This window comes from Podarcis cretensis (genome assembly GCF_951804945.1).
Source record: "Podarcis cretensis genome assembly, chromosome: 2".
NCBI classification, from domain to species: Eukaryota; Metazoa; Chordata; class Lepidosauria; order Squamata; family Lacertidae; genus Podarcis; species Podarcis cretensis.
This window is the reverse complement of record NC_137171.1, coordinates 121,016,718-121,035,172: the sequence shown is the minus strand read 5'-3', so window position 1 is coordinate 121,035,172 and position 18,455 is coordinate 121,016,718. Positions and strand designations below refer to the sequence as shown.

The 18,455-nt window shown below is 44.5% G+C and overlaps 1 protein-coding gene across 2 annotated transcripts; it reads left to right on the top strand.

Moving 5' to 3' along the window:
* Nucleotides 1-3,167: 3,167 nt before the first annotated feature.
* Nucleotides 3,168-12,987, top strand: LOC307208565 (uncharacterized protein). Of its 2 annotated transcripts, none has more exons than XM_079963288.1 (6): nucleotides 3,168-3,316; nucleotides 5,158-5,670; nucleotides 5,847-5,943; nucleotides 7,118-7,200; nucleotides 9,563-9,689; nucleotides 11,705-12,987. In XM_079963288.1, exons 1-6 carry the CDS (start codon nucleotides 3,260-3,262, stop codon nucleotides 12,538-12,540), a joined length of 1,713 nt encoding a protein of 570 aa, XP_079819414.1. In that variant the 5' UTR covers nucleotides 3,168-3,259; the 3' UTR covers nucleotides 12,541-12,987. The 2 variants fall into 2 exon arrangements, with proteins under 2 accessions (XP_079819414.1, XP_079819413.1); XM_079963287.1 differs by having other exon boundaries at nucleotides 3,170-3,316; nucleotides 11,702-12,987.
* Nucleotides 12,988-18,455: the final 5,468 nt, after the last annotated feature.

Below are 18,455 nucleotides of genomic sequence, written 5' to 3'. Positions count from 1 at the left end.
TAAGGAAAAGACACTAAGGCAAACAAGAGGGAAGGGAGTGTTGAAAGGAAGCAGCTGACTGGCAAGCAATTGGGGAGGGAGATAAGGGAGGCTAGAGATAAAGGAGGCTGCCTGGGAGGGAGGAGGTAAAAGCCCATGGATCCTCAGGATTTTTGCATTGGGTCACCCTAAATTCACCATCAGATCACATACCATGTCCATGGCTACAGCCCGCACCAAAAAAACCACATATCCACCATTTCGTGGGGTCGCAATGGCGTAAAAAGATGGTTACAAAGCATGGATCCACATGGATCCTCAGGATTTTTGCATTGGGCTACCACAAACTCACCGTCAAATCACATGTCTGTGGCCACAGTATGAACCACAAAAATCATACATCCACTGTTTCGTTCAGAATATTTTTTTTCTTAAATGCGGTATATACTGAAACCAGATTTCTGTCTCCCAACCCTGAACATCAGCAGGGACTGGCCCGAGGTCACCCAGGGGGAGCTTCATTCATGGCTGAGTTAGGGGGCATCTGAACCTGGGTCTCCCAGGTCCTAGTCCAGCGCTTGATAACCACCACACCACACTGGCTCTGCAAGGTTGTTGTTGTTAAAATTTGTATATCCCCCTTCATCAGTAGATCTCATGGCAGTTCACAACATTGGAGGTTTATAAGCAGAGTTTGGCTGGCCATCTGTCATGGATGCTCTAGTTGAGATTCCTGCAGGGGGTTGGACTAGATGACCCTTGGGGTCCTTCCAACTATGATTCCATGAGAAAATTACCATATAAAAAGCACATACACTTTGGATTCACAGCTGTCATTTTGGATTCATTTGGATTCATTCATTTTGGACTCACAGCTGTCCATGGAGGCGCAGGTCAATTCTGTGTCCAGGGCAGCTGTCTACCAACTCCACCTGGTACGCAGGCTGAGACCCTACCTGCCCACGGACTGTCTCGCCAGAGTGGTGCATGCTCTGGTTATCTCCCGCTTGGACGACTGCAATGCGCTCTACGTGGGGCTACCTTTGAAGGTGACTCGGAAACTACAACTAATCCAGAATGCGGCAGCTAGACTGGTGACTGGGGGTGGCCGCCGAGACCACATAACACCGGTCTTGAAAGACCTACATTGGCTCCCAGTACGTTTCCGAGCACAATTCAAAGTGCTGGTGTTGACCTTTAAAGCCCTAAACGGCCTCGGCCCAGTATACCTGAAGGAGCGTCTCCACCCCCATCGTTCTACCCGGACACTGAGATCCAGCACTGAGGGCCTTCTGGCGGTTCCCTCACTGCGAGAAGCAAAGCTACAGGGAACCAGGCAGAGGGCCTTTTCGGGAGTGGCGCCCGCCCTGTGGAACGCCCTCCCCTCAGATGTCAAAGTGATAAATAACTACCTGACATTCAGAAGACATCTTAAGGCAGCCCTGTTCAGGGAAATTTTTAATCTGTGATATTTTAGTGTATTTTTGGTTTTTATGGAAGCCGCCCAGAGTGGCTGGGGAAACCCAGCCAGATGGGCGGGGTACAAATAATAAATTATTATTATTATTATTATACACATAATAAAAATAAGAACAAAAACTCTGAGTAGGACTTATTTGAATACTACCCAGAGTCCCCAGGAGAGCCTCTCCCCACTCTACTCAAAAACCCCACAAATGCACATAATTTCCGACCCTTCAAGTGTCTCAGGGACGTCCCTGATTTAGAGAAGCCCTTCCAGGTTTCTGATCTGATCCTGGAATGTCCCACTTTTCCTTAGGACATCTGTATTTTCATTGGAGAAACGTCAGAGGGTATGGAGTAATTTGACCCCCGAGGCGTCTGAGGTCAATCCTGTATAGGGAAGGGTTTGTTTTTTTTTTAAAAAAAAAAAGTTTAATGTTTTATAATGTTTTTAGATATGTTGGAAGCTGCCCAGAGTGGCTGGGGCATAAATAGTAAACTTATTATGGAATGGGACGTCCCTATTTTCATCGGAGAAATGTTGGAGGTTATGCAATTTAGGACTACATGAACTCTTAGAAGACACCTGTATTGGGAAGTTTTTAATGTTTGATGGTTTATTATGTTTTATATGTCCTGTAAGCTGCCCAGAGTGGCTGGCGAAATAATAATAATGAAGATGATGATGACTGGAGTATATTATTATTATTATTATTATTATTATTATTATACGTACCCAGATGAGCAGGAAATCATAATCATAACAACAACAACTGGAGTATATTATTATTATTATTATTATTATTATTATTATTATTATTATTATTATTATACGTACCCAGATGAGCAGGAAATCATAATCATAACAACAACAACTGGAGTATATTATTATTATTATTATTATTATTATTATTATTATTATTATTATTATTATACGTACCCAGATGAGCAGGAAATCATAATCATAACAACAACTGGAGTATATTATTATTATTATTATTATTATTATTATTATTATTCGTACCCAGATGAGCAGGAAATCATAATCATAACAACAACAACTGGAGTATATTATTATTATTATTATTATTATTATTATTATTATTATTATTATTATTATTATTATTATTCGTACCCAGATGAGCAGGAAATCATAATCATAACAACAACTGGAGTATATTATTATTATTATTATTATTATTATTATTATTATTATTATTACTATTACTATTATTCGTACCCAGATGAGCAGGAAATCATAATCATAACAACAACAACTGGAGTATATTATTATTATTATTATTATTATTATTATTATTATTATTCGTACCCAGATGAGCAGGAAATCATAATCATAACAACAACAACTGGAGTATATTATTATTATTATTATTATTATTATTATTATTATTATTATTATTATTATTATTATTATTATTCGTACCCAGATGAGTGGGAAATAATAATAATGATACAGTAACGGCTGGGTATAATATTACTATTATACCCCAGATGGGCGGGGAATAATAAATAAATAAATCATAATCATATTTAAGATTCTTTGCGCCAAAGAATAAGACCCTGCCCGCCTCGCGCGTGCTTTCTTTGCTTCTGCCGGGGGAGGCAGGCAGCATCGCGTGGGCGCCTGAGGGTTAAGGGAGACAAGCGGAGCCGCATTCCTAGAGCGGAAGGCAGCTTCTTCCGGGTGTGTAGGGAGAGGAAAGGGCGGCGCTCGCGGGGGTGCAAGGACGCCTCCTGGCGGTGCTCCTTCCTTCCTTCCTGCCTTCCTACTCCTTCTCCTCCCGGAGGGGGGAAAATGGCTTTTGTTTTCCCCGCGGGCTGCCTGGGCGCCTCCCTGCCGGGCTTGGCCCTGGTGGGTCGCCCTGCTCTGGCCCCCTCTCTCCCCCCTTGGGCTTTGGGGGGGATGCGGGGCAGGTGGGGGTCAAGGGGGTGGAGGAATCCGCTGGCTGGGGGTCCAGGGAGGGATGGCTTCACCCCATAGGGAGGCGTGGGGCAGGGCAGGCACCCCCTTTATTCCCATAGGGAAGTGGGCATTGGCATGGGACAGACCCCTCTGCATTTCCCCCTATAGGGAGGTGTGGGGTGGCATTGACATTCCCCTCTCCATTGACATTCAATGCTCTTTTAAAATGTTCTCTGGGGAGGGAGGTTATTGGGGCGGGTTTGTTTCTGTTTTCATTATGGGGGGGGGAATATTGTTGTTTTTATTTTTATTAGGCATTTTCTTGTTTTATATCTCGATTTTGTTCTGTGAACCGCCCTGAAACCCCCTGGGTATAGGGCGGTGTATAAACTTAATAAATAATACAGTGGTACCTCGGGTTACATACGCTTCAGGTTACAGACTCCGCTAACCCCGAAATAGTACCTCGGGTTAAGAACTTTGCTTCAGGATGAGAACAGGAATCACGTGGCGGTGGCAGCGGGAGGCCCCATTAGTTAAAGTGGTACCTCAGGTTAAGAACAGTTTCAGGTTAAGAACGGACCTCCGGAACGAATTAAGTTTTTAACCTGAGGTACCACTGTAATCTAGTTTGTGTTTTTATATTGTGATTTTATGCTGTGACCGCCCTGAGACCTGCGGGTATAGGGCGTTATACAAATTTGTTTAATAATAAGAAGAAAAATAACTATTACACCCAATAGTTATGTGGGGGGGGGGCAGAGAAGAGGAATGCAGAGGACACCCCCCATTTCACCCTATAGGGAGGTTATCTGAGCAGCTGGCCCATCTAGCACCCCTCTCCATCAGCATCTGCAAAGGAAGGGGGGGAAAGCTTCTTTCCTTTCTCCTTGGCCCACCCAGGTGTCTCCTTTACTCTAGGCCAGCGGTTCTCAGCCTGTGGGTCCCCAGATGTTGTTGGACTACAACTCCCATCATCTCTCAGCTCTGGCCTTGCTAGCTAGGGGTGATGGGAGTTGTAGTTCAACAACATCTGGGGACCCACAGGTTGAGAAAGGCTGCTCTAGGCCATTGACACCTGGTATATGGCAGATTACAGTGGTACCTCAGGTTACATACGCTTCAGGTTACATACGCTTCAGGTTACAGACTCCGCTAACCCAGAAATAGTGCTTCAGGTTAAGAACTTTGCTTCAGGGTGAGAACAGAAATCAGGCTCTGGTGGCGTGGCGGCAGCAGGAGGCGCCATTAGCTAAAGTGGTGCTTCAGGTTAAGAACAGTTTCAGGTTAAGAACAGACCTCTGGAACAAATTAAGTACTTAACCCGAGGTACCACTGTATATCTATCAGTATATTAACAATCAACCCTATTCTTCAGCTCTTAAATTGTTTTAACTGATTTTTAACGTTGTGTTTTTTTACACTGTTGCAAACCTGCCCATGTCATGGTACAGAATACTTGACTTTTTATGTTTCCATGAGGTTCCGGGGGAGGAATGACGACAAAAGAGGGCTGGGGACTTAAGAGGAACAGCAAGAAAAGGAGAGAATAAATACTTGATCATTCTGCGTAACTAGGAGAGTTGCTGCATCTTCTCACCTACAACCAGATTGAAGGTTTTGGTTTGTGGCCTTGAGACAGAGCAGCCTCCTCTTCCAATCTCTAGCTCCTCTTCGAGTTTTGCTTTTTCTCCTAGAATGAAACTTGATTGCTGGCTGGAGTCATCCACATAAATCTTTCTTTTCCGACAGCGCAATAATTTGTGTAAACAAATGTTTTGGCTTGGCAGGACGTGGTGGAACCTCCAATTCTGTCTGTCTTTGCTTGGAGACAGGCGTTGGCAGAAGGCAGATTTCACCACTCAGCCTTCGTGGAGGCTTCCTTGGAGCACAGATCAACAATGGGAGAAGAAGACTCAGCTGCTCGCAGAGCAGGAAAAGGCCCCCTTATCAGTGGGGAATTCTGGGAAAGAACACTGCCTAAAAACATGGATGAGGAGGACACCCTCAGCTCAGACGTACAACGCCGGCGCTTCAGGCAATTCCGCTACCAGGAGGCCGAGGGACCCCGAGAGGTTTGCAGCCGACTCCACGATTTCTGCTGTCGTTGGCTAAAGCCAGGGCAGTACACCAAGACTCAGATCCTGGACCTGGTGATTCTGGAGCAGTTCCTGGCTGTCCTCCCCCCGGAGATAGAGAACTGGGTCAGGGAATGTGGAGTGGAGACCAGTTCCCAGGCAGTGGCCCTGGCTGAAGGTTTTCTTCTGAGTCAGGCGGAGGAGAAGAAGCAGTTAGAGCAACAGGTGAGAGGGTTTCATCCTGGTAGTTCCAAGGTGCTGAGAATCCTTAAAAACTTGACTGATTCCCCAGCTTTCCCTAGAAATCATCCAATAGCCAGCACCCCTCAAGCTTTTGCTTCTGCCATTCCTTTTGCAATCCTTCTCCCCGTTCTCTGTTTGAATACACTTTCCTCTTTCAGGTCAAAGTTCTTCTTGGACAAGCAGCCCCTAATTTCTTTGAGGCGGAGAGGATTCTGTTGGGCACCAGACCGAAGTCACTGGATAAGGGAAAAGAAGGTGGACTTGCCTCTATTGATTATACAATACAGTCGTACCTTGGAAGTCGAACGGAATTCGTTCCGGAAGTCTGTTCAGCTTCTAAAATGTTTGAAAACCAAAGTACAGCTTCTGATTGGCTGCAGAAAGCTCCTGCAGCCAATTGGAAGCCCCGTCGGACGATCGGCTTCCAAAAATAGTTCGCAAACCGGAACAGTGACTTCTGGGTTTGTGGCGTTTGGGAGCCAAAACGTTTGGGAACTAAGATGTTCGACTTCCAAGGTACGACTGTAAATCTGTGGGCTGCTTTCATCTTTATGTCTTTTTCAATGGGGTAACACTCTTGTCTCCAGCCTCAGAAATGCCATCATCCTGAAAAGCTTGGTATGTTTGTGTCCAAGAGCCCAGATGGGGAGAGAGTTGTTTCCACACCACCGACCTGTAAAATGGGTATAAACATCCAGAAATGCATGCAACGGTTAAATATTTTTTGTAGCACCCACATGTACCGTATTTTTCGCTCTATTAGATGCACTGGACCATAAGACACACCTAGTTTTTAGGGAAGGAAAACAAGAAATAAGAAAGCAACGCAAAGCATCCCGGGCTAAGAGAGAGCGCTCCTCCATCTTTGATCAGGAGTACTTTGCGGGACTATCCCTGAAGCCAGGAGAGCAAGCGGGATCAGTGCGCACCGATCCCTCTTGCCCTCCTGGCTTCAGTGAAAGCAAGCCTACTGGCTTTCCTCCTGCAAGAGCCGGGCGCTCTTTAAAGGGAGCGCGGCTCTTGGGGGCTTTTCTGGAAGGTGGGGGAAGGGACAGAGCCGCGTGTTCTGTCCCTTCCCCCACCTCCTGCAAAAGCCAGGGATAGCTGCGCGAAGTCTCCGCAGGGCAATGGGATGAAGGCTCCCCGCTGCCCCCCCGCTTGTCGGGGCTGGCAGGGGAAGCCCCGGTTTCTCTGCTGGCACCCGGGATTTTCCCCGCCAGTCCCAAAGAGCGGCTCAGAAGTGTGTCGCACTCTGGCAATTTAGCTCCAGGCACCACACATTCACTCCATAAGACGCACAGACATGTCCCCTTAGTTTTTAAGAGGAATAAAGTGCGTCTTATGGAGCGAAAAATACGGTAACATAGATGCGCATTGTAACTGAGACGAGCACCTCCTACCGACTTCCTTTCATCTTTGTCTCTGACAGGCAATGGAGCGATACCAGAAATGCTTACTCGGTCAACTCTTCTTCGTGATGGAGGAGAAGCAGCAGACACAGGAGCTGAGCCGGTATGGAGAAATATCGCTGGCTGCCTCTGTCCCACCCCTCTTGCCTCCTTAGGCCTAGAATGAACCTCTTTTCTTCTCTTTAACTGCATAGTTCAGTCAGTAGAGCACGAGACTTAATCTCAGGGTTGTGGGTTCAAGCCCCACACTGGGCAAAAAGATTCCTGCGTTGCAGGGGGATGGGCTAGATGACCCTCGGGGTTCCCTTCCAATTCTACAATTCTATGAGTCTTTTCTTCAGTCAAAACTGCAGGCAAGGAAGCAGTGGTTGCTGGTACTCCTTGGGACTGGTGGGTGGGGGTTGAAGGCAACCTTTATTTGAAAAAAACCCAGAAGCATTTCTCTGAGGGATAATAGGACAGGATATAGCAAAAGACCGGAAGAAACTACAGTGGTACCTCGGGTTACAGACGCTTCAGGTTACAGACTCCGCTAACCCAGAAATAGTACCTCGGGTTAAGAACTTTGCTTCAGGATGAGAACAGAAATCGCACAGCGGCAGCGGGAGGCCCCATTAGCTAAAGTGGTAACTCGGGTTAAGAACAGTTTCAGGTTAAGAATGGACCTCCAGAACGAATTAAGTTCTTAACCCGAGGTACCACTGTCTTTATGTATGCAAGCACAGTAGCCAGGATGCTTTATGCGCAGTGATGGAAGCAAGATACTGTCCCAACCAAGGAAGAGGGGCAGGCAAAATTAATGGAATATGCAGAAATGGCAAAACTTACAGGGATAAAAAATCATCTGAAGGCAGCCCTGTTTAGGCAAGCTTTTAATGTTTAATAGACTATTGTATTTTAATATTCTGTTGGAAGCCACCCAGAATGGCTGGGGAAACCCAGTCAGATGGACGGGGTATAAATAATAAATTTATTATTAAAAACAAAAAAAATTCCTTCCAGTAGCACCTTAAAGACCAACTAAGTTAGTTCTTGGTATGAGCTTTCGTGTGCATGCACACTTCTTCAGATACACATATTTATTATTTATTATTTATTATTTATTATTTATTATTTATTATTTATTATTTATTATTTATTATTTATTATTTATTATTTATTATTTATTATTTATTATTTATTATTTATTATTATTTACACAAATTTATTATTATTATTAATCACGAAGAAAGTGTTTTTATGAAAGGATGGGGATGTTACATAGATTTTTAAAAAGAATCATTGTAAACAACTAAATACATCAGCAGGATTATTATAAATTCAAGCAGTTGGGAGGAAATAAGATCTGTCTATCATCTATCTGTCAGGAGTTCAGCCTACACTCGAGTAGGACCCTGGCAGTGACACATGCCCGACTGGCATGTTCTCTCCCTCCTGGTCATTCGTTCGGGAGCTTCAAAAGCTTTCTTCAGCCCTAACATCACAGCGACTGATGCCAACCGACACCAGCACACTTAGGGATCCGCAGAATTTGCGCAACTTTAGTGACAGACCTCAGCAACTCAGCCTTTTGGCTAATCTCCTTTATTTACATATAAACACACACGGAGCACTGCAACATGGCTCCCTCTCTCTCTAGCATCAGACAGCAAAGAGAAAAAGAACAAAGGACAATAGTCCCACTTCACGGAACACAGTAACACAAACATCCTGTTTCTGTCACTTCCCACTCTGTGGAGTCAAAACATATACAGTGATATATACGGTGCGGCAGCAGCGGGAGGCCCCATTAGATAAAGTGGTGCTTCAGGTTAAGAACAGTTTCAGGTTAAGAACTGACCTCCAGAATGAATTAAGTACTCAACCCGACGTACCACTGTATTGCCATGTGAAAGACAACAATCCCATGCCCGCAATCATGGAGCAGGAATTCTAACACTATCATCCATCTATCTATCTATCTATCTATCTATCTATCTATCTATCTATCTATCTATCTATAAGATGTTATGGGGGAGGTACAGTTTAATTAAATGAATTCACTACGTAACCAGCGAAGGAGTGGAGGGAAGTCGAAATGAAAGATACAAATGTAAAGGAGACTCTTGTTGTTAAATTGAAAACTATATATATGGGGTAGAAGGCAGGGAGCCCAAGAGCCAGTGACGGCAGAGTCCTCCTCCCTGCTAAGTCCTATAAGGGGCAACATTGGGACTAAGGAGGAGGAGGTCGATTTGCTATTCCACCTCAGTTTTAACTAACCCAGACAGGAGAGACTGGGGTTGTTGGGGAGGGCAGCGCCCCATTTTCCAAAATAGACCAGTCTCCACTGCTAGGAAGGCTGTAAATTATGCAGAATAATATCCAGCTGCCTTTCCTGGATGAGTCTTTTGGATTCAGCTAGTAGATCATCTTTTATGTGATCTATAAAGCTGCAAATGTCTGTCTCTCTCTTTTTTTTTCAGGGTCCAGTGTCGTTTGAGGAGGTTGCTGTGTTTTTCACAGAGGAGGAGTTGCCTCTGCTGGATCCTGACCAGAAAGCTCTGCACAGGGAAGTTATGGAGGAGAATTATGGGATGGTGGCCTCTTTTGGTAAGGCCCCCTATTTCTCTGGCTGGGAAAATAAGGAACACGTAATTTCTTTTGCACATTTCCTCACTCGAACCATATTTTGGGTAGTGCAGTTCTAACCATGTCTACTCAGAAGTAAGTCACATTAAATTCAACGACTGCAAGCTTATCTTTTTAAGGGAAGCATTTAAAAACAGCCTCGGCTCTGCATGCTGTCTAAGCTGGGAGCTGAACCCAGGTCTCTGACAGACTTCATCCAGGTCCAGCATTCATGGAGAAAACTGCCATAATGGCTTTGCTCGGCCTTCACAGTGTGGAGAGAGTAGTGCTACCAAAAACTGGTTGCTAGAAACTCTGAGAGACAAGAGCGTCCTTTCCTCAGACACTTTTTATGTTCTTTTTTAAAAACATCTTTATTGAACATTCAAAAAGTACATACCGTATTTCTCGCTCCATAAGACGCACTTTTTCCCTCCTAAAAAGGGGAAATGTATGTGCGTCTTATGGAGTGAATGCAGGCGGGAGGCTCTGCTCATTGCTTCCTTTAAAGAGCCCCGTCAGTCTCTTCTCCCTCCTCAGGAAAAGCCCCCAAGACACATGCTCCGCGCGGCTCTTTAAAGGGAGCGCGGCTCTTGGGGGCTTTTCCGTGAGGTGGGAGAAGGGACTGACGGGCTGCCTTCTGTCCCTTTCCACACCTCCCGGAAAAGCCAGCAAGAGCTACTGCCAGGCTCTGCTCAGCGCTCCCTTCTAAGGGCTCCCTTTCGTCCCTCATCCTGCTTTGTTGGGGAGCCAGCAGAAGAGGTGCTGTGTAGCTACCGCTCTTGCTCTGCTGGCTTCTCAGCGAAGCGGGAGGAGGGACGGAAGGGTTTAAAGCAAGAAAAGCGAGAGCTGCTTACATGCTCTGCACAATATATATTTTTTTCTTGCTTTCCCCCTCTAAAAGCTAGGTGCGTCTTATGGTGCAAAAAAATACAGTGTATGTGCACTAAACATGGTGAAACGTAAATAAAAGGGAGAAAAAGAAGAAGAGAAGCAGAACCCGTGTAGAAGGGAAAATAAAGGGGGGAGGGAAAATAACCCCAAACTGTATATTTTACAAGGTCGTTATTGTGCTTCACCAGATCTCAGACCTATTACGGTATTTGTAAGAATGAATTCCAAATATCATTGAATTTGTCAATGGCAAGTCTGTGTTTATATGCAAGTTGTTTGTATGTTGCGAGTTTGTATAAGTCTTCAATCCAATCGTAGAAGGGAGCCGCATTTTTATTTTCCCAATTCATCAGTATTAGTCTTTGCTGTGGTTAGGGCAGGGAGAGTCCACTTGTATTGTCCTTTCGTAAGGTTCCATGTCCTGGGTATATAATTCAAGGGGATGTTTTGCTCTGTAAATGTAAGGTTGTGCCATACAGTTCTGTAAATAGTTTCAGTTCTTAGGTTTATAGCATTCCAGTTGCAGGAAATTTCAGGAGGCTTGGAGTCCATTGCTTTAACCATTACACCACACCACACGGGCTCCATAAATATGAGGACAGTGCTCTGTGTTGGTAGAGCCTGAGACTCTTAATCTAATGGATTGTGGGTTCAAGCCCCACATTGGGCAAAAAGATCCCTGCATTGGAGGGGGTTAGACTTCTTCTTCATCATCATCATCATTATTATTATTATTATTATTATTATTATTATTAATATACTGCCCTATACCCAGGGGTCCCAGGGCAGTCCACAGAATAAAATCAAGATATAAAACCACAAAATACATAATAAAAATAAAAACAACAACCCAATAGCTCCCACCAAACAACAAGTTACATTCATAGAATTGTAGAATTGGAAGGGACCCCCAGTGTCATCTAGACTATCATCCTGCAATATATGCCAGTTGCCAGTAAATGCCAGTCAACAGAATGTGTGAAGATTTGCCTTCCGTATATTGCAATGACCTTTATTGCAAAGTGTCATTCTGTTGGCTTGGTGAATGGAGGCTCAATTTCTTCCCCAAGCTCTTACCACTTCCCCTGTCTTCATTACAGCAGGCGGCGAATGGGAAATGCGGCATAATCGTGACCAACTCCCAAAGGTGTCATCGGAAAGAGACAGATGCAAAAAGAGCAAAACGCACACCGGACAGCTGCCGTATAAATGCTTGGAGTGCGGAAAGAGCTTCAGACTGAGTGCAAGTCTCACAAACCATCAGAGAAGCCACAATGGGGAGAAACCATATAAATGTTTGGAATGCGGAAAGAGCTTCAGTCTGCACAGAGACCTTGCTTATCACCAGATCATTCACACGGGGGAGAAGCCGTTCCAATGCACGGAGTGCGGAAAGACTTTTACTCGAAGCACAAACCTCCGCGGTCATCAGAGAATTCACACAGGCGAGAAACCCTACCAGTGCTTAGTGTGTGGAAAGAGCTTCAGCCAGAAAAAATATCTCACGTCTCATCATCGGATTCACACAGGGGAGAAACCCTATAAATGTTTGGACTGTGGAAAGTGCTTCATTCTGAACAAAGACCTCACTTGCCATCAAAGAATCCACACAGGGGAGAAGCCGTATCAGTGTTTGGAATGCGGGAAGAACTTTCGCTTGAACAAAGACCTTGCTTGTCATCAGAGAATTCACACCGGGGAGAAACCGTACCAATGCTTGGAATGTGGAAAGAGCTTCAATAGGAGCACAAACTTCCGCTGTCATCAGAGAATCCACACTGGGGAGAAACCCTATCAGTGCTTGGAGTGTGGAAAGAGCTTCACTCGGAAGGTTCATCTCACTTGTCACACACAAAAATCACACTCGGGGGAAATCGTACAAGAGCTGGGAGATGAGCTATTCCAGGATTCCTTTGAAATCCTTACCGTGGACATATGAAAAGGAATTTGAGAGAGATAAATTTCGCTCTAAAGTCAAACTTGAGTCTAATACAGTTAAACCTTGGATCCCAAACGCCTCTGTTTTCGAACGCTTCGGCTCCCGAATAACGAAAACACGGAAGTAAATGCTCCAGTTTTGGAACGTTTTTCGGAAGCTGAATGTCCAACGCGGCCTGCAACCAATCGGAGGCCGTGCCTTGGTTGTCGGAACATTTCGGAAGCCGAAAGGGCTTCTGGAACAGATTACGTTCGACAACCGAGATTTGACTGTAGCTGTTTTGCAGCCATGGCAGAGATCTGTAAATACGTTGTCTTATTAAAGTTCTCAAGCAATCTTTGTTTCCAGTTAGTTGGTGACACAACACGGTGGTTCAGAAGCGAGCTTGCAATTTTTGCTGACATATCAAAGAGAATTAAATCAATACCAAGTTAGAGCATTGCTCCATCTAGCTCATTATTGTCTTCATTGACTGGTATTGACGTTATAGGCAGGAAATGTCTTCCCGAGATGCCCTTCTGTGTGAGACGTGTCTTCAGTCTCCTCATTGGAAATATACGTATTTATACTGGCAGTGGGCCAATCATCTCTCTGTATGTTAAAGTCCTACTCAGAGTAAACCCTCTGAAATTAATCATATCTCCAATGGGTCTACTCTTGAGCAGGACTAACGTTGCACACCACCCAAAGTAAGTGTTTAGAATGTTTTGTATTGCTGGTACCCCGCATCGCAGAAGTCACGATATTATCCGCGTTTGTTGAAAATGATGCAAACGCCATTCGGACATGGTGGAAAAATAAAATTGACTATTCCTGTGGGGACGTTATAGCTCAGATGAACATAAATACTGGCAGTTCCGTATCTGCAATACAGTCGTACCTTGGTTTTCGAACAGCTTAGTTCTTGAACGTTTTGGCTCCCGAATGCCGCAAACCCGGAAGTGAGTGTTCCAGCGAATTATTTTTGGAAGCCGGACGTCCGATGGGGCTTCCTATGCAGACAATCAGAAGCTGCGTTTTGGTTTCCGAATGTTTTGGAAGTTGAACAGACTTCCGTAACAGATATGCGTTTGACTTCAAAGGTGCGACTGTATATATTTTACTTGATTGTCTCGGTGGCGGGGACAGACTATTGCTAGCACGTAACTCTGGTGTTTTAAAGCTTGCGCTGGTTGTCCGCTGGGAAAAGTTAAAGGTTCTTGTATTAAGAATCTGGGTCCAGTATTTTCTTAGGACTGCCTGATTCCTTATATCCTTGCCCGATCAAGGAGGTCTTCAAAGCAGTCATTGTTACGATCCCTCATGATGTTGTGGTTCATCTCCATCAGGAGTTATGTAGCAGGCCCAATTGCGTGGAACTCCCAGTTAAGATCAAATACCCTCCAACATCTCTCCAATGAAAATAGGGATGTCCTTAATTCCTTAATTCCCCGCCACTCTTGGCTGCTTCCAATATATATCAAAACATAAAACCTTTAAAAAACTTCCCTATACAGGGCTGCCTTCTAAAGGTTGTATAGTTAGTTATCTCCTTGGCTCGGAGGTCGCATAACTCCATACCCTCCAACATTTCTCGGATGAAAATAGAGATTTCCTAAGGAAAAGCGGGACATTCCAGGATCAAATCAGAAACTGGGGCGGCTTCTGTAAATCTGGGACTGTCCCTGGAAAATAGGGTCTGAGATCAGGTTTGTTGAGCTTCCTGTGCCCAGTGATGACCTTAAAAAGCTGGCGTTTAAGTAAGCTGTTCAGATTTTATGGTTAGTTTTAGTTTTCTTGTATCTTCTCAACTACACTGCACACCAGTCTTAGAGACTATGATGTTAAGCGGTATGTAAGTGGCTGAAAGAAATCAACGATAAGAAGGGAACCTTTGGAATGAGCAGTAAATCTTTTATTTAAACACACTGTGGGAATAGTTCTAGCTGCCAAAAAGAGGCTCTCCTGTGTTCCTCCATAAAAGGAATGGATTTATGAGGTTTTGGATGTAATGTTAACAGGATCCGCTCATTTATGCGAAGGCAGGCAAAAGAAAGAAATCTCTGAGCAACGTGGAAAGCCATTATTGTATCATACTGCAATGTAATATGGATATCAAAGTGATCCGATTAATGAGTTACCTTGCATATATTAACTTCTATGTAAAGTAAGAACAAGATAGTATAAATGCAGATTAATTTGGTAACTCCCATTGATGAAACACATTTTATCAGTGAAGAATATTATCTGTTATGTGTATATATTGTTTTGTGACGTGTGTTTTGTATATAATAAAACTCCCCCCCCCCTTAAGTACTTGCAGTATGGAACAAAACTATGCCACCATTTCGCTCCTGTTTTCACACTGGAGAATCCATTTGCTGTAGGAATGAAGAAGTCGAGAGTACAGTATTCGCAAGAGGTTTCTCTGCCAATAGCCAGTTTTGCAAAAGTTTTATTTGGTTTTACAAATTCATTCACACAAATAAAATACTTAGAACTGGTAAAATTAAAAAAAGATTCTTCCGAATCTTAGGGCTTCCCTCCCCCGCTCCGTGGACCCTTAGAATACCTTTGTCCACCGAATATTATAAACTCATCCAAATAACAATCTTCCATTATATCCAAAATCTTTGCAACATTGCAAGTGTTGTTTAAAGCCTGCCCAAAGAGTTTGAGTGTTTACAGTGTTCTTTTAGATACAATCTAAAATTGTCCCATTCTCTCTTGAAGTTTTTATCCTGATTTCCCCAGTGAATCTTGCCATTCTCTCTGCCAATAGCCAGGTCAGGCTGATTCTCTACTCTCAGCGTGCCAAGATAAACAAGAGGTTTGCTTCAAAGGGTGCATGTTTCGCACTTGGCTCCTGTCTTGGAAGAAATGCATGGGGGAAGGGGATGGATTGGGGGAAACCTGGTGCTTGGGCTTGCAAGGGTTAATATAAACCATAACTGGTTTCCAGGAGAGGAAGGGAATTTGAGATAAGGGGAGGGGGCAGGTCTTTCCAGGCTCTTATCCTGCAAGGCTTTTCTCCCTTGCAAAGAAGCTTTCGCTTTTGCAAAGTGCTGCGTCGCTGGAACCTCCTGCAACTTGGTGAGAAAACCCCCACTTTGCACATTGGGGGAAAGGCGCTTGGTGGTTCCGGTCCCCCCAAATCAGGAGGTCATTATGATGGGGGGCTAGGTAAAAGTAAAGGGACCCCTGACCATTAGGTCCAGTCGTGACCGACTCTGGGGTTGCGGCGCTCATTGGGCGAGGGAGCCGGAGTCCAGCTTCTGGGTCATGTGGCCAGCATGACTAAGCCGCTTCTGGCGAACCAGAGCAGCGCACGGAAACACCGTTTACCTTCCCGCCGGAGCGGTACCTATTTATCTACTTGCACTTTGACGTGCTTTCGAACTGCTAGGTTGGCAGGAGCAGGGACCGAGCAACGGGAGCTCACCCCGTCACGGGGATTCGAACCACCAACCTGCTGATCGGCAAGTCCTAGGCTCTGTGGTTTAACCCACAGCACCACCCGCGTCCCTACACCCCAAACTACTTACCTGTCAAACATGGCATGGGGTTCCAATTGGTCAAAAGCCATCACTCAAACCAATCCTTAAAAGGGGGCATCCATGTGGCATTCAGTGGAGCCCTGGGGGTTGTAAATGACTGGCAGACTTTACAAAGCTGCTATCGCTGGATCAAGTTTGTCAATTCATTAAACTTGATAATTTTTTTTTTTAAATCTCCAGTAGCACCTTAGAGACCAACTAAGTTTGCTCTGGGTATAAGCTTTTGCACACTTCTTCAGATACACATGAAAGCTTATACCCAGAACAAACGTAGTGTCTAAGGTGCTACTGGACATTTTTTTTTAAAAAAAAATCGACTGCGTCAGACCAACACGGCTACCTACCTGAATCATTAAACTAGATTGTTGTTGTTGTTTAGTCGTTTAGTCGTGTCCGACTCTTCGTGACCCCATGGACCAGAGAACGCCAGGCACTCCTGTCCTCCACTGCCCCCTGCAGCTTGGTCAGACTCATGCTGGTAACCTCGAAAACACTATCCAACCATCTCGTCCTCTGTCGCCCCCTTCTCCTTGTGCCCTCCATCTTTCCCAACATCAGGGTCTTCTCCAGGGAGTCTTCTCTTCTCATGAGGTGGCCAAAGTACTGGAGCCTCAGCTTCACAATCTGTCCTTCCAGTGAGCACTCAGGGCTGATTTCCTTCAGAATGGAGAGGTTGGATCTTCTTGCAGTCCATGGGACACTCAAGAGTCTCCTCCAGCACCATAATTCAAAAGCATCAATTCTTTGGCGATCAGCCTTCTTGATGGTCCAGCTCTCACTTCCATACATCACTACTGGGAAAACCATAGCTTTAACTATACGGACCTTTGTTGGCAAGGTGATGTCTCTACTTCTCAAGATGCTGTCTAGGCCTGTCATTGCCCTTCTCCCAAGAAGCAGGCGTCTTTTAATTTCGTGGCTGCTGTCACCATCTGCAGTGATCATGGAGCCCAAGAAAGTAAAATCTCTCACTGCCTCCATTTCTTCCCCTTCTATTTGCCAGGAGGTGATGGGACCAGTAGCCATGATCTTCGTTTTTTTGATGTTGAGCTTCAGACCATATTTTGCACTCTCCTCTTTCACCCTCAATAAAAGGTTCTTTAATTCCTCCTCACTTTCTGCCATCAAGGTTGTGTCATCTGCATATCTGAGGTTGTTGATATTTCTTCCGGCAATCTTAACTCCGGCTAGGGATTCATCTAGCCCAACCTTTCGCATGATGAATAGTTTTGAATAAATGTGCACACTGAATAAAAGTTATCGTTTTGAATGTGCGTTGTTATCTTCCTTAGTAGGGTCCTGCAAAACCACTATTCTGAATGGCACTTTCTCAAGAGGAGGGGGCACTCAGAATGAATTTCTGAAACCAAGGTGACCTGAAAAGGTTTGGGAACCACTGGATTAGACAGGTGCGACCAACCGTGCTCCACTTATTTTTTTATTTTTTTAAAAAAGATGAACCGTTTTATCCGGCCACAATGTGGATGTACATGTCAAGAAGGGAGGGGAAACATTGTCGTTACAAAAGGAATTACTCCATCACTTTAGTCTCTAGAACACATTTGAAGAAGAAAAAACAGAGAGGGGGGCTCCTGAGAAAATCCAGTTGGTGTGTGGTCCCCTCCCAAATGGAAACATAAATAAAGTGAATCCTGGGCCAGTGTATCCTCCTTTACAGAGTTGTAACTATGAATTGCATTGGGGAGAATGATATCCCATCTGCCTGAGCATTTTGAGGGAACAGCGAGATATGAATAAGAGAGGAAAATAAAATAGGCTGAAACCATAGACATCTTTGCTGAGCCATATTGAACAGTGGGATTTTACCTCAGAGTAAGCGTGCTGTGAAAGGAGAATTGGGGGGTCCTTAAGGATTAAAACTATCCTGCCGTTGCTTGGTGTTATTTTCAATTAGATTACATCTTTTTAAAGAAATAAATCGCTGAGGGAAATCTGGGAAAGGGCAGGCAAAGGGAAAACAGACTCCGGTTTCAATTAGTTAGCTTCAGAGACTGTGACTAGAAGCTGGTCTCAGCCTTTGCAGAGCTATCACAGGTGCTCTTATCCAATAAAAAGTTTGACTTAAAAAAAACCCCAACCCAGAAAGGAACACTAGAAAAACCTAAGAGAGCAGACCTTGAGGAAATGAGGATGATATACCCCTTTTCAGACAGTCGAGAGAAGGGGAATGCATCTCATCCTCCAAAATTGACATCTTTGAATTCAGTGAGCTCAGCTCCCGAATCAGCGACATAAAACAATTCTTTTTTTTAATCTGATTTTCCCATTTCCCCTCTTTCACTACAGCACGGATGGGATCCTGGATTGTGATGGTGGGAGGTATCCCAATTTCCACACACACACACCCCACCTCCCACA